The sequence below is a fragment of the Gymnodraco acuticeps genome, unplaced genomic scaffold (genome assembly GCF_902827175.1).
Source record: "Gymnodraco acuticeps unplaced genomic scaffold, fGymAcu1.1, whole genome shotgun sequence".
Classification (NCBI taxonomy): domain Eukaryota; kingdom Metazoa; phylum Chordata; class Actinopteri; order Perciformes; family Bathydraconidae; genus Gymnodraco; species Gymnodraco acuticeps.
This window is the reverse complement of record NW_022990014.1, coordinates 1,884,351-1,908,621: the sequence shown is the minus strand read 5'-3', so window position 1 is coordinate 1,908,621 and position 24,271 is coordinate 1,884,351. Positions and strand designations below refer to the sequence as shown.

The following is a 24,271-nucleotide window of genomic DNA, read 5'->3' as shown; positions in this document are numbered from 1 at the left end:
TTCCACGCATTTACTTTTGGAAGTAAGAGCCATTGAAATTGACACAAATATTATTGTGTTATTTCAGACTAAACAGATGGTTGGATTTGAACTTCATCCCCCACCCACTCAATACCAAAATATGTGCTCATGGAGTATTTTTGCTTTGCAGTATTGGAAGCAAGGGTGGGGCGGAACAACATATTTTGCATATCACGTGATGCCGTATTAACAAATCACCAATTACCTACCCTTTATTCTTCAGGAGTTGCTAACAGGCTTGCAAGAAGCGTTTGAGTAAGGCTCTATGGAGATGTGTGAGCGGAATCCTTTAAATCCTGGCTATGTTGGTTCTCTGCTGAATTTTACTCCTCCTGAGTCGCTGTATTTCTCCAACTTGCGCGGTAATGGAGCCCACATACCCGGGCTGCAGATTCCTTACAATAGGAGAGAGGTGTGCACGCTCCCGTGGATTTCCTCAAGTTCGTGCACGTCTGGACCAGCAGCACCGCCACCGAGCCGCGCCTTTGGAGGCTACTGTCCTCCGTTTCTGTCCAACTCGTTGTCTTTAAATACAAACTCGTCCAGCGGCCACGTCAAGGCGCATCTGGAGGAGACGGCTCGGGGCTTTCAGGTCACAAACCACAAGACAGAGGAGTCTGGGAGGCGAGAGGAGGCTTATGTGGGGGACCATGTTGGCAGTGACCGCGGGTTCTCAGAGCTGGACCGCCGGTCTCACGGTTCTGCGGCCCAGCTCGATCCGGATTCAGCAGGTCCACTTAATGTGAACAGCACCAAACAGGAGCAGGATCCCATTCAACCATCATCCAGTCACACATGCTCCAGGACGTCTTTTGCAGAAGGTAAAGTAGCCTGTTGTATAACTATTTTATTAACTATACAATTGTATCTCAATATAGAATATACAAGCAGTGGTTATTGTGCCTTATGTTATGTTAATTATCGCTTCTACCACTTAGTTACGTCAAAAGATACGTTTCGTTTTCCATTAGAGCATATTATTATATTAGTTTCTGAAATGAGTTAAAATTATATGACTACTTTATGGCCTGTGTATCTTATGTGGCATGATTATTATTTTATTATTCCCATAATATCCATAGCTATGGTTGATTGTAATATTGTCCATATTTGCATATGTAGGCTTACAGTAGGCGAGCCCATTGTTATGTTGTGAAACCGTTTTTTGTTGTTGTAAGTCTTGTGCAACACTGCAGGCAGTGCCACTGGGAACTGTCAATCCTAGCCAGTCTGTAACTCTGTTCCTGACGTTGGTGTTAATTTAAAGTATAACACTTGTTTCTACCTCTGCTCCATCAGGTGCCCCATGGTGCTCGTCACAAGTGAAAATCAGAAAGAAGAGAAAGCCATACGCCAAACTGCAGCTGGCTGAACTTGAGAATGAATTTATGATGAATGAATTCATCAACAGGCAGAAACGGAAGGACTTGTCAGAAAGACTGGACCTCAGCGACCAACAGGTGAAAATATGGTTTCAGAACAGGAGGATGAAGAAGAAGAGATTGATAATGCGCGAACATTCTTTCTCCGCATACTGACGACCTTTGGACTTGATCATGACCAGCAGCGCACCGAATATGTTGTACTATAATGCAGCAAAACACAAGCACACACGCACTTCGGTTTGTGGCATGGACTTGTATAGATGTATAAACAAATGATTATATTCCTGCCACATACGAGGCTGTAGTTTTATCCAATAAAAATGTAACAATATTAATAGAACTGAAAATACATTGCAGATTCAAATATTATCCGTTTTACTTAAGTGTGCATTTTAGATACTGAGATTCTCCAAATGCGCACAGGCCCTGTTGGCCTGCAGCCGCAGATGATAAAACAGCTTAACACCCTATTGTTTGCGACTTAAAAGTAAAAACTGTTACCTATTTAAACAGGAATATGTTTGTGTATTTTGTTTTATGGCTTGCATGGTGTAGGCCCAATGTGGAAGCAGACAGTCAAGTTCATGTTTACGGACGGAATAAACATTAATCATTAGGTATTGCGAAATATATTATTGTTGCATGTCTATTTCCTTATTGCTGTTATTGAATGACATGCCTTTTTTTTCCTCAATTTGTTGTAAATCTAAATAAATAATCAAACTAACATTATTTCTGCTCTATTGGGCCACGTCCACACCCAATATCTGTGGAGGACAATAATTGTTCCGCATTTGGTGCCAGTATGTGCTTACTTCAAAAGCCTGAAAAAGAAATGTTTGTGGATACGATTATTTTCATGCTTTTGTTTTTTAACTATATAACTGTTTTTAAAAGTGATTTCTGTTCTCGTCACACCTGTTTTTGTATCGCTAAGGGATATTATACTGGACAATAGATCTAAATCAGTATTTTTTTTTTTAAATACCTAAGCAATTAAATAATATTTCTTTAAATATTATCTATAATTTCGGATTGAACATATTGAAAACTATCTCTGAAATAATGTTTTTGAAGGAATACGCATTGCACCATCCATCTTTTACGCACGGATACGTGATCTGCAGATGAACACATTTGTAAATAAAGATCATTTTGAAACCTAAAGACAAGAGTGTGTGCATCATGTGAATAATTCTACTTTTGAGGTGTTATTTTTAATTGCGAGTGTATGTGCTTCATGTTTATATTCTGAATCCATGCCCTGCACTCCTACCCAATTTGAAAGGTTTTAAAGAGAGCTCGATAGGATTTACTTTACTGGAAACCTCAGTGTTTTTTCGCTACCTGCAGTGATGGAGGGATTTTGTTACCCTTTACTTAAAATAAAGTAAATTCTCCTCACTTTATGAATCGACCATGCTATGCATGCGAGCAAAGTCTTTGTTAATATACTCATACATATATCCAGGAAGCAATACCCCACTTACTTTAAATTAAACGTTCCACTGCATTTAGTAGTAAATGTGTCTATCAAGTAGCTTCAAAGGTTGTATAATATTTAATAAAATGTTTCACAGCCAAAAAATATATATTTTCTGTCTCCTTTGCTTTTAATTGTAAATCAAATTGCAAATTGCATTATTGTTGTATCTAACTTATGTTGCAGTTGTCTTCATTATTAGTCACATCTTCTTTTGTGAGCATATGTTTAGCTTTCTTAGCCACGTAGCATAGCCTATACACGCACGCAACATACACGCAACACGCGTGTACACACACACACACACACACACACACACACACACACACACACACACACACACACACACACACACACACACACACCAGAGTTCCCGTTAGAATATTTTTTCGCCGGTCAACATATCCGTTAAAGTTTAAATCTTCTGGACAAAATGAGAAAAGTGCTGGTCAAAGGTCTTCTTTGTTATTTATTGTGCTTTAAAACAAATTGATATGATTCGATATTAAACAAACTAATTATAGTAGATAGGCTACATTATTCAAAAGTGAACAGTAACTTACAATAACACGTGAATAATAAACGGAGCGCTCTCCCTCTCCTGACAGCCCGTCAGTATCATGCAGCTCGCGGATCAGTAATGAGTGATCCGACTGTAAAACTAAACATATCTATAACTAGTTTAGGTAGTTTGAGAGGTAATTAAAATAGCTACGTGTGATATTCTAACCTGAAGTGTGTGTTTTGTTCAGCTCATCCCTGCAGGTGATCATGCAGAGCTGCGTGTCGACTCGTCAGCAGCAGCTGATCTCTCTCTCCCATCAGATTAGACTTCACTCGCATTTATGTCCATATCGATCAGATCCAGCTAGTTCTAGCTAATGATAGGACTACCTGCTTATTAAAAGACACCTAAACAATAAGCGTTGCTATGCAACCGGGTGAGGCCGCAAAGTATAGCGCAGCATTATGTATTTGTTTACATGCCCACCGGAACCCCGAGGCATTACCAACAGATCAACGCACAATCAACCCATAGCCTACAGGACATCTCTTTCTCCACATTACGTGTTAGACATTAGAATGGACTATTCTTGTCTGTCACATTCTCTTGTCTGTCACATAAATGGCGCAAGTTGCGCAACTGATGTGGTATTGCGCTAAGCGGAAATTATTTTTGAACGGACACTTTGACCGGAGAGATTTAGATTTGCCGGTCTTCAGCATATTTTACCGGTCGTCGTCCGGTAATTACCGGCTAACGGGAACTCTGACACACACACACACACACACACACACACACACGTGTGTGTGTGTGTGTGTGTGTGTGTGTGTGTGTGTGTGTGTGTGTGTGTGTGTGTGTGTGTGTGTGTGTGGTATGGGCATATCCAGCTGGGTCATTGTTTATATTTACCAATACTGTTCTTGTTTTTTCTAATACTTTGAGAATTGACGGTTCTGAAGCCACCAGTGGTCAGGTTGTTTATTAAAGGAGAGGCTTAACTGACCCTATCAAAGCACTGCTAACCACCATTACCGAGGCATGTGTACGTGAAACGTTACATGAGAGTGAATCTATGAATGGGCCCTCCCATTACATCATTGTCACGTCATCATCACCGCATCACTGCAACATGAACACACCACTGCAGTCATAATAAAGGTTCACGAGAGGCAGAGTCACATTTAATTTGCTAAAGAAACGCGAAAAGATGGTTATTCAATCAACAACTGTCTGTCTCTTTACCACCACTTTTGTATTTTATTTTTGTGGAATTATTGTGACCAACTGTCATTTATATTTGCGCAATCTTAATATTATTTAACTATGGTAATTCGCACTGAATCTACACTCTTATAGTCGTATGGTTCGGTTTTGTTGTCCCAACTCGAGGTTTGTGTATTTTTCTCAGTTTAAAATCGTTCCCACAAGCTTCACTGACTATTAGTGTTTATTGCTCAGTATATTTTGAAAGGCTGTACTGAGTTTTCTATGCATTCAAAATGCAGCATTTCTCTTCAGTATTTGTTTTATTGCTTTACTGCCAAACGCAGACAGCATCATCGCTTAAGATATGAGGGAGCCCAAACAAAGTTAAGGTCAAGTTAGTAGCCTAAATTATTTAGCTGTTTAGGCTGTGCCTTTTTCCACAATATTGGCAAAACACCTACACAGGTACACATGTCTTGTTTTGTGCGTTAATTCAGTGTTTACTGCAGTAACTTTATAATAGGTTTTCTTTTTAATCGTTGTTAATACTAGTTTGATTTCTTTGGTCGTTTTTTTTACACTGTATCTTCTTTAACTAGGTTTGCATCACTTACACCAAGGCTCGTATGTGAACTTGGCAATAAACCTGTTTCTGATTCTGAAATCATTTCAAGTAAATAACGACATTAAGAAGTAGCTTCTCATTTATATTGGGTAAATGTGTTGTAGCCTTTTTAGGGTAAAACAGAGACATGGCTTGGTTATTCAGTCATGTGAGTTGGCCTTTTTTCTTTTAAAAATAGTTTTGCTTGTTTGAATAAAAACGACTTCACTTTTAGTTTGATACGTGAATGCAGTTATTCTGCCAGGACTGTTTTATATTATTAAGGTTTAGTGTTTTGACTGGGTTTGAAAAAAATATATGTATATAAAGGTTTTGGTGCTTCATAACAAAAATAAGGTGCATAGATTATTAGTTAGTTGTTGTTGCTGTTACGCACAAACGGGCCAAGCAGTTCGACCATTAAAGTTGCAGTGATGTTTGCTCTCTTAAAACTCTTATTTGTAACATCTGTCATTTAAAATGTTAATTTTTGAAGAGAATCTGTGAATAATTTGTTTTGCTAACCACATTTATGATTGCTCGTTATGCTCAGAACCTAAAACATTTCCCAATATTTTAGAACAACAGTGCACAAATGATCGAGGAGAGATAACGATACAAATAATTATTGTAATAATTACAAAAAAAGTCTTTAGCACAAAAGGAGATAACACATTTTTTTTTAAAAACACAACCTAAAAGAAACAGTCACTTAAGTGATAATCAACAGGTCGCATTCACTTTGGGGGTTAAAAAAGTTAACGCCTAAATAATAAGTTAACACTTTAATACAAAAATGTAAACACTCCAATGCTGAGTGCTGCTGCGATGAGATTTGTTTTAGTTGTGTTTAAACTGTGCGTCGGATTATTTCAGAAATGTCACATTTTCCCTCTATTTTAAGACTTGAATGTTAACTTCATTTTGCGTGTTGTAAACTGCCTGAGGGGTTTTCACGTGAAGTGCGATAAAGGTTGGAAAGGCGACCACAGAGCCGATTTTACCCCCAATAACAATAAACCCAGCCGCCTTTAAGCTACTTTCACATTGCGTGTGACCTTCAGGCTTTAAGCATTGAAGAATCTGCTTGTCCTCTGAATACAATGCTCCCATTCAGATTTTAGCTGCAGTTCCACATATAGGTCGACAAGTTATATTATTTTGTTGTGCTCAATGTCAAGCATCAGGCCTGCAAACACTGGACAAGGACTTATTTAAACGTTTTTTCTGCCTTACGAGTGATACAATACAGTATGAAAAATAAAGATCATACTCACAGAGGATACCCTGACTATTGCTGCAGCCTGGTAGATATGTGTATCCTTTCACCAGTGTTTTAACTCCGTTTTCTCCGCCGAGAAGAGGGCCCTAAACTCTGCTGACATGGCTGCCTTCGTGTAATAAAAGGATCTGGGTGCAGAGACTTGTCTCTGAATACTCTGTGGACATCACCTAGACCACAGACGGTCAAAGGCAGTTGTTGTGGACTTGGCCATGCTTAATGTGCTTAGTGATTCATGCTTATACGGTTGACTTATAGCTTATGTTTTTGTGGCATCCACATTCAACATCCCTGCATTTTGTAAAAGCATCGAGCTGTTTTATTTGCCTTTTTTTCACGAGCGCTAATCTTCATTTATTATTGAGGTGAAACAAATTAACAAGCAAGCAAGACATTTTTTTACATTTATATTTACACATAGATAATTCAGAGTTTAGGCACACATGGGCTCAACATGCTGTGCAGTAGGCTGTAATTTATACTAGAATGTGTCAGTACTACAACACGTTGCAATAATCATTTTGTGGTCTTGTTATTTCTTTTGTGGCGCCTGAGCCTTTTTGCACCCTGCTGCAGGCCCAGAGATGTGTTTACACGTATTTGTGAGTCTCATGTTGTGTATTTAAATGTATTCTAACCGTCATGGTACACCGTGATTATACTCGATGAACCCTACAATGTATTTGCATAAAACAGACTTAATCAGTCGCTTGTGAATCATACTTGATTTTGCAACGAAGGGCATGCACGGTAGGCTTAGTAGCCTACTATTTTCCTCAAGCTTTGATTTAAATAGGGGGAGGGGGGTCCATTTCAATGTTTCCAACCTAACTGTTGCAACAAACAGCGGTGCCTATTCCAAATTGCTGAAATCTATTGCCGATTGAACGCATGCGACTGTCATTAAAGAATGACGACGATGCTGTAAAGCTTTCAATTAAGTATTCCAGTGGTGGTTCACACATTTCTTTTTCCGTGAGCTATAGGGCAAGAAGGCTGGAGAGGAGTTTCCTCTGCAGCCAGGGAGCCAATGGAGGCTCTCGCATGCGCTCACATGAGTTTCTCCGGACAGTTTTTAATGACTGATATTGATGTATGGTAATTTCTTGGCCGGATCACATGACACAATTACCTCAAGAATCGATCAAGATGTATTGCAGGCCTGCCTGCGTTTCCGATTTCTTCTCCCTGGCGGGGTCTAACCAGGCGCCTGTGGTGCTGTAGATGAACAAAGTTTAACACAGTCAAGCTGCCAATTCCTCTCCTCTGTTGCAAAGAGGAAAGGGGGGAAGAAGAGATATGACGGAATACGATGATCGCAGCTGTGCGTCAAATATGTATTTACCGAGCTGTACTTATTATGTTTCGTCGCCCGATTTTACATCAGTCTCCTCCTTTTTACCGCAGACTACTTCGTGTCAGATAAATTTCCCTTATTCTTCCAACATAGCCCAAATCCAACCTGTCCGAGAAGTCGCTTTCAGGGATTATGGACTGGACCATCCGAGCAAATGGCACTACAGGGGCAATTACGCGTCTTACTACTCGACAGACGAGATAATGCACCGGGACTTGATCCAGTCCTCGGGCAGCAGGGCGGATGTGATTTTCAAAAAACGACTCCTTGTACGGCCACCACGGGGGCACCAGCTCGCCGTGTAATTTCTTCAACGGTGTCGGCCGTACCGGGGTTCTCCCCCAGGTCTTCGACCAGTTTTTGGAAACTGCTAAAACGGACAAGCCCAACGCGGAGCTGCCTGGACAAAAGACAGACTCTGCTGCTGCTGCTGCTGCTGCTGCTGAAGATGCTGCGAATAACAATCAGGATCTAACCAAACTGGAGCAGGACAAAGCTGAGCAAAGCGCTGACGAGGACTCATCCTCCAACTGCGGCGACAAGCACAACCAACAGAGTAAGTGTTTTTCTCTTTGTCTGGGACATAAGGTGTACAAGTTAGACAATAGAGCGTCTGGACTGCACTGTGTCCTCCTCCGTGACCGTGCATAGTTATGTGACTCTTTATAAGCATGCACAAGGTTTTATATCCCTATAAGATTTAGTTTACGGTTGTAAAGGTATTTACAATGGGAAACCGTTAAGTTAACCATACTTTAAAGATTGCCCTGTGTCTTATAACCGGACTGTGTTGCTAGATGTGATTTGTATTGATAGGGAATCCAATAAAATCGTTGTATTAAAGTTTATTTCATCGTGTTATAGGCAATGTCGTGCTGGTATAACACTTTCAGTGAACGCCATGCATAAACATCAGTGCAGTAACAGTTATATTATAATGCAAAATCCGTTGTTTGTCTCATTGTGTGCGTGTGTTGCAGAGAGGGCCTTTGAGCAGACATATGTAATTAAATAAATAAATGTATCCGTCAACCTGTTATATGCATTAGGCTATAGTCTGAATTTTAGTATATGATATTAAAAATGTTCTATACGTTTTATTTTTTCTTGTGCAGGTTCATCAACCAAGTCCAGAAAGAAGAGGTGTCCTTACACCAAATACCAGCTCCGAGAACTTGAACGAGAGTTTTTCTTCAACGTGTACATTAACAAAGAGAAGCGGCTCCAGCTGTCCAGGATGTTAAACCTGTCCGATCGGCAGGTGAAGATTTGGTTTCAGAACAGAAGAATGAAAGAGAAAAAGCTCAATCGCGACCGCCTACAGTATTTTACTGGGAATCCCTTATTCTGATACCTGACACACACACACACACACACACACACACACACACACACACACACACACACACACACACACACACACACACACACACACACACACACACACACACACACACACACACACACACACACACACACACACACACACACACACACACACACACACACACACACACACACACACACACACACACACACACACACACACACACACACACACACACACACACACACACACACACATGGCAGGAGCTATACACACACGTCTTAAAGACTGGTCCTCCCTGCATATTTCAACCCTCATCATCCTGTTTAAAAAGTGTATCCTACATAAATCTTGCATTTGGAAATTCGTCAAGATGCCATTTTATTTTACAAACAATTTCAGCATTTATTTATTTGTGTTCATATATTTTCGTGTCAAATATTCCAGAAAAGCGCAAGGTGTGCTTTGAAATTATTTATATCAAATTAGGCTAATTTGTATAATGTTCATTTAAAAGACGCATGCAATGCACGTTGTGGTGTGAAATAAATTAGACAGGACACATCGTATACCATAGTCACGCAACTTGCCACATGAACTTAACCAACAAAAATAACACAAAAGGGGATTTTTTTCCCAACGATTCATCAATGGGTACATTTGGTGCTGATAGTCCCGTTATTTCCTCTGCTTTCACTGGATTGTTTACTAAACCTTGAACCGTCTAGACAGTATAATAAACGCAGCTGTAAATGTCTATAGGGGGCTATTGGACTTTGGAGTCCCAACCCCCAGACCACAAGAGATCTGATGCTCTTTCCTTTCTCTAAGTAATTTCAATACAGGCTACAAATGTTTGGAGAATTCAAGTGTTTTTTGCGCATCCAGTCCACATTTAGCTCCTGTTTACTCTTTTTGGCACTTGTAATGCTAGTTGTTAGCTGGGATACAATGGAGGATATTCTAACAAGGACCGCCGTAAGAAAGGATAAGTAATTTTTTTTTTTACTTTATACACTATTTAGGTCAACAAATAAGCTGGAAAAGGAGGACTATTCCACATTTTTGGCAAAAATAGCGCTTTTCCAATCTTGAATTAATGCAGGCGAAACGTTTCCATCTTTGTTAAGATACAGTTTGCAGGGACCCCAGGCTGAGTAAATTGCTTTACCTCAGTAGTTTATAACTCTATTATTTTTGTAGTCAGGGGGACAACAATAAATAAACGCATTCATCCCTCACAAACAGTCGCTTTATTGATCATTCATGTGATTATCTTCAATTAAGCTCTAGGCAGCAACAATTACACCCCTTGTTTCACTGTTCTTTATGAAAAAAAAAAAGTTTGGAGATGAATGTCTATTTTATTTGTGCGCATCACATCTACCTTTTATTTCCCAAAAAGCTATTCAAAACTGAGAGTTCATTAAGCGTTTAATTGGGTTGTCTTTATGTCCAACAGTGAAATGACGTTACAAACTGTGTAGGGTGTTTCATTTCGCTGCTCGGTGTGACCACATGAGGGCAGGCTTGCAGTTTAAACTGCAGATTTAAATGCAGATTTCAGACAAATGTCAAATCTACCTTGCATAAATAGCGGGTGGATAATCCGTTAAACACAGGTTCTGCTTACATTTTCATTTGAATAACAACTGCATCAAGTGGTTTGTATTTTTATTGTCTTCAACAGACTATATATAAACAAAAATGTAAAAGTCCAAAATCACCTAAATGTTTTCTTTTTAGATCAAACCATTAAACCCAACAAACTAGTTTTTCTTAAGAAACTACAAACACAGGTAATCTTAATACACATGATTTATTTCAATACAGTTTAGCTTCAGCAGCTCCCTTGTCTTCCAGGCGGCAACACATTTTCAAGTCACGTTCAAGTGTTTTAAAAGACTAACAAAATCAATATATTACTAATAGTGTTTGTCATCAGAACCTTAAAAATACAGATTTCGACGTTTAGCTGAAGGCCGAAAACCCTTATGGGCCCCTGAAATATATCTCTACAGACTCCGGATTGTAGGGAATTATTGACGTGCTTTGAATTTATTTAAAAGTTGCAGCTTTGTCATTATACGATCGTTTATATGCCTCTAGCTTTTTGCATTTCAAATGTTAAGAGAAACAGTTTATCAAAAAACAGACAGAAGTTTTGTCTGATTCTGCAACAATATCGCTTTCCCTTTTTTGAGCACCCTAAGGCCCATGTTTGTTAATGGCTATGCCCTTGTGCTTTGTGTTTGTAAAATAAGCAAATCTCCTTGTATTTGCTTTAAAACAGTATTATTATTATTATTATTATTATTATTATTATTAGCCTATATATGACACGACGTCAAATTAGTTTTTCCAGTTTTACGGTACTTGTGTACATTGTGTGTATTAATTGTTGATTATACCTGAAGAATATACTCCCCTATTGAAGTTTATTTTTATTTCAATGCGTTTCATGATATGCAAAATAGCTCAATATTATCTTTCATCAATTTTCATTGTTAGAACAGAAATGGTGTCTGTGTTGTCAGATGTCTCAGTGAAATGTTATTTCTTCTTCCTGTAAAATAACCAACGTGGTATTACAAAAAAATGTATTTTTTACCCTCTGTGATTAAATTTGGGTTAACGAGCCTTTTTTGTTTGTCAATCCTGTGATTTCGAGATGAGTTGCATATATGGATTTATGGATATAAATAGCCTTTCAAAAAAAGTTGTATGATTAGAAACTTGTTGCATAATTACCAAAGATATAATTATTTCATATTTACTATGTTTTATACAGACCTGTATAGGATCGTTGCAATAATTTTGGCCTGACTTCAGATTCTCGGTCGGTGGATATTTTCGAGTACCAAGTGGTTTTATTTTTTCCTTTAGTTTACCAGACACTATGTTTGTCTTGCACAAATGTGCCTTGCTTTAAGACACACACAATGGACCCCTGAGCTAAATAATCCCCAGACTGCACCACCAGGTTTTATTTTCAACATCGGAAATACCTGTAAAAAAAAAAATGCAAACACAGACATTTAGCTAAATATCTGTGTAAACAACAAAGGACAGTTTTCTATTCGTTTTAAGGGGAATTTAGGAAAGGTACCGCATTGCAAAGATATGATGATGCAAAAAGAGCTATTTTAGTTAATTAATTCTAATAAGGGAATGGCATATCATTGTACCTTAATTTCTGCTGATTTGCTGCAATAAATGCAATGGTCTTTGTCATTAAATCGAATAGTCATGTTAATCAGATAAATTAATCAGGAAAGTGAATGTGTGAACAACCCCAAAGCCTGAAAGAATGAAGGAATGACAGAGCAAACAGTGTTATTATCAAATTGCAATCTTTATTTTTGTATCTATTATTATTATAATTCAGACAGTAAAACATGTGTTTTTCATACACGGTTAATGTGGACTGTGTTGTTGGTGTGTATGGTTTGAATAAAGAAGGCATTCAATTAGAAATGGTTATATTATTTATTTTTTAAAAACTCTTCTATGCGACATATAGGCAGCATTTTACACGTACACATGCATTCATTTCCCTCTGGCTCTACCACAAAGAAGCATATATCCTTTTCAAGTATTTATCTCATTGAAAACATTTCATATATATATTGCACACGAAACATTTACATGAAAGTGGACTATTTTCTGATCGCAAATTGCATTTTTAAAAGATGTGATTGTTTCAGTTTTGGTTGAACTGCCACTGTTAAGTCTGCAAACCAATTTCAAGTACGTGTAGTAGGGGTCGCTGTTGACCATGTCTGATCTGCAGCAGAGCGTGTGTGCAGGGAGAGGAGGCTGCGTCTCAAGGCCATTTTCAAATCTCATTGGTGGGCTTGTCATGTGGTCGGGAGGCATCCTGACTTACACGGAGATTGTTTTTCCTAGATATGTCATCTTACAAAGGACATCTCTCTCCTCTTAAGAACTTAACCCCCCAAAATGTCCTTTCCCAGTAGCTCTCCTGCGGCAAACACCTTTCTAGTGGACTCTTTATTAGGTGCTTGCAGGTCGGACAGCTTTTACTCCAGCAGCAACATGTACATGCCGTCTGGCTCAGAAATGGGAACTTACGGAATGCAAACCTGTGGACTCCTGCCGTCTTTCGGCAAAAGAGGGGAAGTCAACCACCACAATATGGGCATGAATGTCCACTCGTACATACCTCAAATAGATAACTGGACTGATCCGAACAGACCCTGCAGATTAGAGCCGTCCACTCAGATGTCAAACTGCACATTTTCACAGAGCATAAAGGAAGAGAGTAACTGCTGCATGTACTCGGAAAAGAGAGAGCAAAAAGTCAGCTCGACAGAGGTCCCTGCATATTCCAACGTTATTTCCCAGTCTTGTCCTGTCGATGGTCCCGAGATCCCGGTGCCGGGCTATTTCAGACTGAGCCAAAGTTATGCGAATGGGAAACATCCGGAAAACTACTGCCATGAGCCGCCGAGTCCAAACCCAACACTGGTGCAGCTCAGCCGGGTCACCCCGAAACCGCAGTCCTCCTCGGCGCCTTCAAATTTTGCAGAGGAGAAAAAGAAAAGTGAGGGTGTACCGCAAAACCCCGAGACCTCAAGGACCCCGGTCCCCGCAGACAGCCCGGATCCAAGGTCCAGCTCCGGGGAGAAAAACTGCTCCATGGAAGCCCCAGTGTCCAGCCCTGAGCTGCTAAAAGAAGGGAAAGGTGGGTTGGCTACAGTAAAGCTTTTATCTTGTGGCGCTGCAGTGAAGGCTTCAGCATCATAAAACCAAGTATAAAACACAAACAACCCTAAAGTCGTAATGTTTAATGAGAGTCTTTCTCAGGTTGCAGTAATGGGCAACAGAGAATGGTTTTACCATGCAGCATGCAGACTGTGTGTCAGTCTTTCCTCCTATTGAAATTATAATGTGCACTTAAAAAAAACGTTTTCCCATTGTATTGCTTTATGTTCTGCATGTTGCACTGATTTAAAAGTAAAAAAAAGAATCTAAGAATAGTTTAAATGTTTGCATTATTGCAAAATGTCTTTACTCGTGGAAACTACAATTGGTGCATTTGCATCTGTGTAATTCTAGATAGATGAGTCTGTGACTTTAGTTAGAAGATAACCATAACACTGTTAGATATTATCTTTAAAATGGATGATTGTAACAATGATATAAAGTGTTAATGCATTTGAAGCATTAATGTAATTAAACAGATGGTCTGCACATGTTTAAAGCTTTATAAAGATGAGGTCAGTGTGGTTTGATCACAATCAAAAGTGATAATTTAATTTCCATTTCAATTGGAAAGAAATTTGATTTGATTCTCTTTTTCTGGGAAAACATGTATATTGTGTGTTATTTCCCAGAGGTCAAATCAAAATGAGCAGGTGAGACTTTGTTCAAAATAAACCACTAACTAGTTTTCAATCTCTACAGATTGCAAGAGTGCCCCTCCAACAAGCAACTGGTTGACTGCAAAAAGTGGAAGAAAGAAAAGATGTCCCTACACAAAGCACCAGACCTTGGAGTTGGAGAAGGAGTTTCTCTTCAACATGTATCTGACCCGAGAGCGCCGCCTAGAGATCAGCAGGGGCGTCAACCTGACCGACAGGCAGGTCAAGATCTGGTTTCAGAACCGCAGGATGAAGCTGAAGAAAATGAACAGAGAAAACCGCATCCGTGAACTGACCTCAAATCTCACCTTTTCGTGAGCCTGCAAGTAACTGTGGTTAGCTGTGTGTCATGTTCTCTCATATTCAGTTTGATGCTTTAGTTGCATTGGACGTTTATCCTCAATTTCAACGAAACTGTGAATATAGGCCCTTAGCCAATTTGAGTACTTTCTGTGGTGTCGTGTATTTGCTTTATTTTATCACAGGGTTACACTTCTAAGTCTTAAATTATTGAAGTAGATTTCTTCTTTGTAGCCAGTAGACCTGGACATTTAATGTATCGCGATGACGAGCTGTTTGTAAAATATTTCCTCCTTTCCAGTCATGAAAGCACATTTTATTGTCTTGTATAGTGCAACATTTGTTTTGCAGTAAATGCAAGCCATTTGCTCAACAGTGAAATGTTTCTATGGCGGAATACAATGTTAATCTGTGAAATTGTTGCATGTTTGTGGAATGTATCTTGCAATAAATTGTCAAATAATCTTGTTTTGTTTTTGTTTGTGCTATACCAAAGTATCTCATCTGACATCATCTTATTAGTGACTGCTATGCCACCGCCAGAATCTGCGGTATTTGCATTGACGCAGACATTAGTTTGCTTAAAACGGTTATGAAGAGGAGGAAAATAAAATAGATGTTCTAAAGGAGCCTTTTACACTTTGTAGCACGAAAATAAATGGTGTTCTAAAATGTTCCTAATGCGCAGTATACTTCTGTGCGTAAATGCTGTCTATATGTGTACAATTAAACTCTAATTTCACTAAATTATATCTCAATTGTATAGCCTACATCTTGAGCTTGTAGCGTATTGAAATGCTAGTAGTACTAACTAAACATTGTTTGGTTTTTAAACTAAACAAGGTTTAGTTAGTGGGCTAGCATTTAAATGCATGTGTTTTGCACAGGATTTAGCAAATTCTTATTTAATCTCCTTAAAGAGAAAATGTAAGACTGATCTTTGTTAAATCAAACGTATTAAAAATAAATAAAAAAACATATCGAAATGTCTCGGCTTTTGCGTACGAAGAGTGCAGCAACATGGACAAATATAGTCGGAGGCTGTGATATGAAATACAAATTGTGTTTTAATTTCCAGCAGGCCTGTTTGTTGCTAAACTAACAGTCTATATGAAACTATCAGGCGGACTAAGTTATGTTCAAGCACAAATTCACAGCCTCAGCATTTCCTTCCATCCGAGCGACACAGGCCTCCGTAGCCACGTAGCTATTATTATTCTCATGGTGAGGAATAACTTTATATGTTCAGATGATCTGAGATTAAACGGTCACTCTGAATTGCAGTCTGCAGATTTGTCCTATACTTGGCTATTAATGTGCGTAGTTTTCTGGACTGAAGGTAAACTTAGAATGTTTCAAAACAAGCGAAAATGTGTATTTATGCTCAAAAATAACTATATGTATATTAGAGTTGAATTACACCTTCCATATAGCAACATACAGATGGACTAAGCTTCTCCTAGTCTTTTCTTTTTTTATTGACGGCATGTATAATCACACGCACCTCATAAAACATTTATTGATGCATAAAGACATTATTGCCCTCCTTTGAATGAATACAACTTTTCACAACTAGCGTTTCCGGCTTAGCTTTTAAAAATTAAAACTACCCTGAAAATAGGTTTTCTAGACTATTATTAACAAAGGATTCACTGCATTGTGAGCGGAAATGGCGAAGTTATTTTACAGCATGTTATTACATCTATTTTACGAGGACTCCGTAAGTCTATAAAGAATTTTACTAGCATTGAGGGTATCAGGACGATATTAGAAGAGTTTCCTATAACATTAAGACACGGGGTGTTTGACTGTGGGGGGGAATGGGTCTTATTCATTTTTCTGACCTGCTTGCATTGTTGCACCACCCGAAAATGAAAAAAATAGAAAACATAATCATTTGAATTCATTTGAGCGATTGCACTCTCCCTCCAGTCATATATGATGGGGCCTTTTTTATCATTTGTGAAATGAAAAGCTAAATTAAACCTGACGAGGAAAAAAAAGAGAGCAAGGCAGGATTGATTTACTCGCTGTATTGGTAAATATGACCACGTGATCCATGTAACCAATCCCTGTAGATGCAGGCCAGCAAAAAATACTATGATTGTTCATAGAGGGAAGCTTCCCGTAACAGTGCAACCCTTATTATATGAGTAGGAAGAGATCAAAAAATGTCTTCCAGTGGCACTCTCAGTAACTGCTATGTGGACGCTATCATGGGGCAGGAACCGGAGGATGTGTACGGTGCTCGTTTTCTTCAAGCTCCGCACACCGTGACCCCGAGGCCGCCAGGTGCCGGGGACAACGCAGACTTCTCCTCATGCAATTTTGCGCCAAAGTCCGCGGTTTTTTCGTCGTCTTGGTCCTCGGTTCACCCGCAGGGGATTTATCATCCGTACGTACACCATCACCACCACCACCAGTCCCATCTGCCCGCTTCGGACGGTAGATATGTCGGCGTCCGCTCCTGGATGGACCCCATCTCCAACCACGTTTCGTTCAGCGGATTTCACCCCAGCAGTCGACCGTACGGGACAAAGCCGGAGGTCTTACCACCGAAAGCTACGGAGAGCGACTCTTTAGAGGCAGAGGCTCGGCCGGTCGGCGGGGATTTCGCGTGTGGAGTATCGGAGTGTCCAGAAAAAGCGACCAAAGAGCAAAGTGGAAGTGAGCTTTCGAGCCACAGCGAGCCCAAAGAAGAGAAACAACAGCAACTTGACCAAAGTAAGTCAACCAAAAAGCTAATCCTGATTTACAACCATAAGAACTGTATGAGCTGGGTGTGTACAACTGGAGGTTTTACTAACCTATAAAAGTGTCTCGTACTATACCTCGGCTCCGAAAGGGAGAAAACCCGCCCTGCTCGGGTTATTGCAGGGGATCCTAAAGTTTGTCATGTCATAGGACGCCCTAAACAGCAACATTGCTCCTTTATTTTAGATTGTTCATGAGCTATAGACGTTAGGGATATATAAGTATAAATATATGTTGTTTTCTCTATTATGTTATTTTGGTATTCTGGTAAAAACAAGAAAACATGTAATGGGAACACTCATCTTTACGCATTATCTATCACATTCAACGATTTCTCATTTTGCTTTTGCTTTCCTGCAAACACACCAGTGAGCTTATGGGTCCCAGAATCATAATTTAAGGACAATTTAATACACTTTTAAATAAATAAAAACATCCTCATAACATGTGTCCTTACTTCATTTATATCTGTTTTTCAGGCAACCCTTCAGTAAACTGGATTCACGCACGCTCCACGAGAAAGAAGCGATGCCCGTATACAAAATATCAGACTTTAGAGCTGGAGAAAGAGTTCCTGTTCAACATGTATTTGACAAGAGACCGACGCTTTGAAGTGGCCCGCATTCTGACTTTAACCGAGAGACAAGTGAAGATCTGGTTCCAGAACAGGAGGATGAAAATGAAGAAGATGAACAGAGAGAGGAACGGCAAGGATCTGCTCTAAAATCACAGCCATTTGACACATTTGTACCAAGGAAGCCATCTGAACAATTATATTCATTTTGGTTAGGATCCCCGGTAGCCATTTCATTTGTAGATCCTCTAGGTGTAGTGTAATATTGCGTGTTCGTGTCCTAAGGTGTTGGCCAAATATACAAAACAATCTCATGTGCAGGAGAGTTTTGGTGAGATTCAGAGTACCCTTCATCGTTTCTTGTGATATTTTCTGTTTTACACACAACCGCAAGCAGTTTGTAAGATTTAGGAAACTATGTATAGCCTATTGCTTTTGTTAAGAATTTGGAGTTGTATATAAAACATTTTCACAGTTGAACTGCTTTGACTGCTGTTTCTGGTCTGTACACACACAAACCCACACACACACACACACACATACACACACACACACACACACACACACACACACACACACACACACACACACACACACACGGATATATCTCATCAGTAAAACGTGCATTGATACATTTTCACAAGGGCTTTTGTTTTTAAATTGTGGCCCATAAATTATGTGAGAAAGAAAATATAGACGTGCGTTTTTTATTTTACACAAATCAATTAGTCATTTTACTCTTCAACATCAATGCATCACCTGTTTTCCTTAAATGCATTTTACATATTTTTCAGCACGATTTTACCATCGGCTTATTATAGATTGGAAATTAAAGGTCAAACATATCCGCTGAAGCCTTGCTTTCAGTAAGACTATGCAGCATGAATTACAGCTGCATCCTTTGAGCATGAAACACACAATTTAACGAAATAGTTAGTGTTTGACAGATTTGACAATTTTCTTATTTGCAGCTAACAAATCGGCAAATACACGTAGGCTACTCTTATATCCCATTCAAATCTGTCTTTAGGCTACTTTGTTGGATTTCACTTCATTTTCCACACAGTGGAATTGAAACTTAAAAGAACAAAAGTGTTTACGATTGGGAGAGGTGTTGCGGCGGATTTCCAATTTATTGTCCAACTTGTACGAATAATTACTTTAAAGCAGGAAGAAACGTGGTCCAATAAAGCTATAGAAATGGCTAGACGTCTGGCCTAAATGACTTTATGGTCCTGGCCAGTAATTACATTCTCCTTTGAAATCTTCTTTATCTCGGGCGTTTGCGTCTGTTGCTGACAAACAGAATGTAGACACTTTTCCACGGGGTGTCTGGTCGATGAATTGTTTTAGAGGAAATCACCCCCACCGTAATGGTCACGTTTATTCACCAACTGCACTTCCCACCGATGGGGAAAAAAAACCTTCACATTGACTGATGTCAGATGGAGTTAAGCCTTATTGTGGGTTTATTGTATTATTGAAATGTAAAACCAGAGATGTGTCCTTATTTTAACTCACACTGTCTGCACTAAAGGAAACTGAAACGATATCATAATTTTGGATAATGACTTAATTTGTATTAATAAATGAATGATACAATTTGGATCTGCAGTAGTCAAACCAATGCAAGAACTCTGCATTTGGAAGGACTATACAATTTGTTTACCTCTGCAGAGCATTAGGCTACATTGGGAAAGTAATGTGGTCGCTAGAGGGCGATATTGGTCTTTTAGTCTCAGATACAGGAACTCATTCAATGCTGGAACATGCAGGCAACACATGGGCCACACCATGCAACATGCATTATTAATTATATGAAATATTTGAAAGGAGACACACATACTATATGGCTTTATCTCTGAGTATTCTTTATAAAACTGGAGAACTTTAGTTTGTGAACATCTAAAGGGTAATACCTAGTGAGCAGTTTTACAATAACAACACCATTTACCTTAATCTTGTCTTAAATACAAATCTGTTATTAGATAAGAAACTAGAACAGCACATCTATTTAACTGTTACAAATGTGTAAAACTTTTAATCCATGTCGAATAGTTTATTGCAGTTATGTTGTTATAATTTTCAAACCCCGGCCATAGTTTACATTTGCACAAAGGAACAGCCGATTTTAATTGATACATGAAGCAGACTCAATACATTCTCGTATTTAGAAGAAAATAACAGGAATAATTAGGAATAGCTTTATAAATGCATTCCTAATTAAAGGCCATATAAACTCCCCTATCAGTATTTTAAATTGCGATGAAACAAATAAGTATTTTGTTGTTCATGTGAGGGAGGCTAATGAAAATATGAATGATGGACTCATATGTTATGAATAGTCTCTATACTAAACACAGCAGCGACACTTTGCCTTGTGATTTATTCCCCCCCCCCCCCCCCCCCCCCCAAATGCTCAAATGTTACTTTCATACTTTAGTTTTTTGTTTAATTACTGACATAAACAAAATCCGGTAGTTAGCACAAAGGTGTTATGTTATATTTGGCCTTGGAAAAAATAGCCCACGGCTATATATTTGTTCGCAACAAGGGAAATCCTACCCAAATAACACACTATTATATACTATTAACACATTGTTATCATTATAATTTTAGCCAGTAGGCTACATTGCTTTTACGTCTGTAACCTAAAACTGATGGGCTACTATTCTGACTATTGCTGCTGTGTTACATTCAGTCTGCAGTGTGGATGTGCAGCTCTGTCTGCGGAGCTAAAGAGAACATTACTTCAGTCTTCGCCATACAATGTGATGATTGTCATGAGGTTTCCAGTTGTTCGAATAATCAAACACTGACAGTCAATGGCAGCTTTTAGAGAGCAACAGGATGGATAGAAAATATGGCAGCAATTACAGGAAATCTTGAATTGATTTTTTGTGATTTGGAGTGTCACGTCTGAAAACTTGAACCCCGAATAACGATGTTCATCTCCTCGATCTAAAAAAGTGACTTAATGATTACACGCTGTTTATGCACATCATTACTATATATTCGTTTCTGTGATGGGGGGATTTCTGTCAATATGTCCACTGTACAGACAGTCACGTGTCACTTCCTCTCCAGGTTCACTATTGTCATTAGTCATGTCACACCGCGTGCTGTGGTCCATATTCACACTGTCCAGTGTCATTTCCGGAAGCTGTTTGAAAATAAGAGCTGTGAAAATGAGCTGTCTGTGACTGATTGGGAACACACTCGGGCTAATATCCGGGCTCTTCCTGAACACAGAAATAGTCTGTATGACTCTGAAAGCCACATACATCCAAGGAAAAATACGAGAAAAAGTTAACCAGGCTAAATCCATGCCCAAAACTGCATTGAACATCTATTTACAATGTAATATAATCAAAATATAGGCTACTTAAAGCATCAAAAGTAAAAAATAAATACATATTCAAAATGCAAAAAAATGCTTTTTATTTTATATTTTATTGTTTTGGCTATTATTACAACTATGTGCAAGGTAACTTCCTTTTTAGTTTATTTTTTCAAAACAAAATGAACTTTTAAAACCAGATGATAATCCATCCTATTTTTATTTTATTGGCGAAACTGATGAATGTGATTGAATATGCAGCACAATATTTCTCTCTGAAGCACAATTAAATAAAGTGAAAGTATACAAGTGCCTAACATGTGTATATAGACTATATGTTAGCACAGTACTTAAGTTAATGCACTTGGATATATTCCACTATTTTATTAACCGCGAACTCCACTAACTGTAATGCATTTGAAGAATTTGACAAGCAGTTGTTCTAACTATAGAGTGAATTGAGACGTATCACGTTCTAAACAACCGCTCCTTCTGCACTGTGTTTCGAGTGGAACACGGTATGGAACGTCAACGCAACAATGTTGCATTATTGTGGAATGCTTGGGTGTGGATGATCCATCTGCCGCTATTTAATAACGAAGGGAGAATCTGCCATTAACACTGATACATCAGCAGTGCTCTGCTTAGCAATAATAACACAAGTGTTGCCAGTTGTGTTATCTTTAGGTTACTTCCATGGCTACTACTGTTCCAAGTTGTAAATCCATGTGTGGTGTAACATGGTGCATTGCAATTATCCGAGCAACCACAATGTCAAAACAAAAACTATAACGCTCTCTACATTTTTCACTTGATTTCCCGAAGAATTGGGCTGCACAGAAAGAACAATTGGACTTCTGTGTTGAAAATAAAACGTATCACTTGATCTTAGACTGATAATGTCACATTACCATAACATGTATTTCCTGTTTGGCACTTCTCTTTTTTAAGCAGGTGTCAAATTTCTTAGCTGATTTAAACTCACTTTTCGGATAACATTGTTTGTATTTAAATGATTTACTGAAAACAAGCCTTAGGATATGATTTTTTAACACCCGTACAATAAGCTAGCAGACGGAGGAAACCCCCAGCAGACTGAGAGGTGCTGGTTGCTGCAACATCTTTATTAGTCCTGGTGTGTAACAATGTTGCAGCTGTGTGTGTAGCTTACCTCAACCCAGCGACCCCATGTCTTTCTCTTTTTTTCATTCCCAATATCAAATAACTTTGGGTCAGTGTTGTAGTGGGGTTTCTTTCTTTCAGTTGTGCTGCTTTTAACCATCTTTATATTTGTACGGGCCTGTAGCAGACACCGTTTTTGAGAGGAAATGGCAATGTGGCTAATGTTTGCAAGATTAGTCTTTGGCTCTCCATCATTAATTTAGTGTGCAATGGTCCACCACCGTATTACACACTGACGCTAATACCATTCATCCAGTGCGACATAATCACTCGCTTACAATTAGTGACCTCTGATACAACATGGCAACATCATGTAGCTAACAACAACCAACAGACAAATAGTCCTCACTGCACCGAGACTAAAGCGAGCATAATCCAAGATTTTGTATTTCCTCCATTAGAATGACCCTGATCTTCCACATCACACACATCACACACACAAACACACACACACACACACACACACACACACACACACACACACACACACACACACACACACACACACACACACACACACACACACACACACACACACACACACACACACACACACACACACACACACACACACACACACACACTATAAGACATGGAAACCAGAGACTGGGCCATAGCCTGACTATACATCGCACAGTGCTGACTCTGGCCAGATGAGCCAGCATGAAATGAAATAAATTCCTTCTTTGTTTTAGCTGCAGAATCATGCACATGGACGTGACAGTAGTTTGTTAATTTTAGCTTTTTAAATCTTGGAGGTCAAAAGCGTAAGAATTGGTCATTTGTAATAATTTATTCCTCCGTTTTTTTTACTCCATATTTATGAATAACAGCAGGCCTGTTAGAGCGCGTAAATGTGGACGATGTGCAGACACTCAATTGAAAACACATGTTGTCGTCTAGAACAATGTGCGATTAAATATCAAAGTAGGCCAGTGTCACAAAGTCATAGTTAAAGATTATTTGAGGATATATTCTATTATGTTTATTAACTTATCAGCATTAGTTAAAATTGGGCCTAATATATGGTTTATCACATCAAATGTTAACAAATTGTGCACAGGCCGCTTAAAAAGAAAGAAAAACATCCATTTGTTGATGCACAAAAGCTTCAATTTTACGCAAAAACCTTGCAAAAATAATTGTGTTTCTTATTTAAAGTTAAACTCAAATATTACGTCATAATGTTTTTTGCTATATCTTCGGAAAAAGGATACATTTTACATATTAATGGTTTAACGTTTTTGTTGTTGTAACGAATTCACATTCTGATGGAGCTAAACTGCCCTTTTGCCCTTTAAACTGCAACTTTTTACGGTTGAGTAATAAAAACAAAAACAGGGGGAACACCCCTCTTGTTTGTCTCAAGAGGACGCGGAGGGGCTTCTGTTATTATGCGCAAAGATGGAGAGAGCTGCAGCAGTCGAAATTCCTTTTTGTGAGAGGACAATTTACAACTTGGTAATAGACCTTTTTATGTGCCTCCATCGCCTGTCATTGGATGCCACTGGTCATGTGTGAGAGGCAAACGTCTTCATGGCTCTTTTCCTGATTTCCCAGGCGG

At 38.9% G+C, this 24,271-nt stretch overlaps 4 protein-coding genes and 1 long non-coding RNA gene across 5 annotated transcripts; 4 read left to right on the top strand and 1 right to left on the bottom strand.

Annotated features, from left to right (window-relative positions):
- The first annotated feature begins 260 nt into the window (after positions 1-260).
- On the top strand, positions 261-2,573 carry hoxd12a (homeobox D12a). Its single transcript, XM_034213432.1, has 2 exons — positions 261-842; positions 1,321-2,573. Exons 1-2 carry the CDS (start codon positions 287-289, stop codon positions 1,557-1,559), a joined length of 795 nt encoding a protein of 264 aa, XP_034069323.1. The 5' UTR covers positions 261-286; the 3' UTR covers positions 1,560-2,573.
- Positions 2,574-7,626: 5,053 nt separating this feature from the next.
- Positions 7,627-9,319, top strand: hoxd11a (homeobox D11a). Its single transcript, XM_034213323.1, is given in 3 exon segments — positions 7,627-8,091; positions 8,093-8,399; positions 8,959-9,319. Coding segments are annotated over 3 exon segments (849 nt in total). The 5' UTR covers positions 7,627-7,785; the 3' UTR covers positions 9,195-9,319.
- Positions 9,320-12,645: 3,326 nt separating this feature from the next.
- Positions 12,646-16,914, bottom strand: LOC117544362. The gene is made up of 2 exons (XR_004568685.1): positions 16,702-16,914; positions 12,646-14,812 (listed from the first exon to the last, which is right to left on the bottom strand). It is a non-coding gene; the product is annotated as an uncharacterized LOC117544362 (long non-coding RNA).
- Positions 13,084-15,321, top strand: hoxd10a (homeobox D10a). The gene is made up of 2 exons (XM_034213322.1): positions 13,084-13,878; positions 14,601-15,321. Exons 1-2 carry the CDS (start codon positions 13,134-13,136, stop codon positions 14,873-14,875), a joined length of 1,020 nt encoding a protein of 339 aa, XP_034069213.1. The 5' UTR covers positions 13,084-13,133; the 3' UTR covers positions 14,876-15,321.
- Positions 16,858-18,662, top strand: hoxd9a (homeobox D9a). The gene is made up of 2 exons (XM_034213324.1): positions 16,858-17,581; positions 18,091-18,662. The coding sequence occupies exons 1-2, from the start codon at positions 17,029-17,031 to the stop codon at positions 18,333-18,335; spliced, it is 798 nt and encodes a 265-aa protein (XP_034069215.1). The 5' UTR covers positions 16,858-17,028; the 3' UTR covers positions 18,336-18,662.
- Positions 18,663-24,271: the final 5,609 nt, after the last annotated feature.

Coding starts and splice junctions, on each gene's coding strand:
- hoxd10a (XM_034213322.1), top strand. CDS start 13,134: ATGTCCTTTCCCAGTAGCTCTCCTGCGGCAAACACCTTTCTAGTGGAC. Junction 13,879..14,600: donor GCTGCTAAAAGAAGGGAAAG/GTGGGTTGGCTA, acceptor CAATCTCTACAG/ATTGCAAGAGTGCCCCTCCA.
- hoxd9a (XM_034213324.1), top strand. CDS start 17,029: ATGTCTTCCAGTGGCACTCTCAGTAACTGCTATGTGGACGCTATCATG. Junction 17,582..18,090: donor ACAACAGCAACTTGACCAAA/GTAAGTCAACCA, acceptor TCTGTTTTTCAG/GCAACCCTTCAGTAAACTGG.
- hoxd12a (XM_034213432.1), top strand. CDS start 287: ATGGAGATGTGTGAGCGGAATCCTTTAAATCCTGGCTATGTTGGTTCT. Junction 843..1,320: donor CAGGACGTCTTTTGCAGAAG/GTAAAGTAGCCT, acceptor CTGCTCCATCAG/GTGCCCCATGGTGCTCGTCA.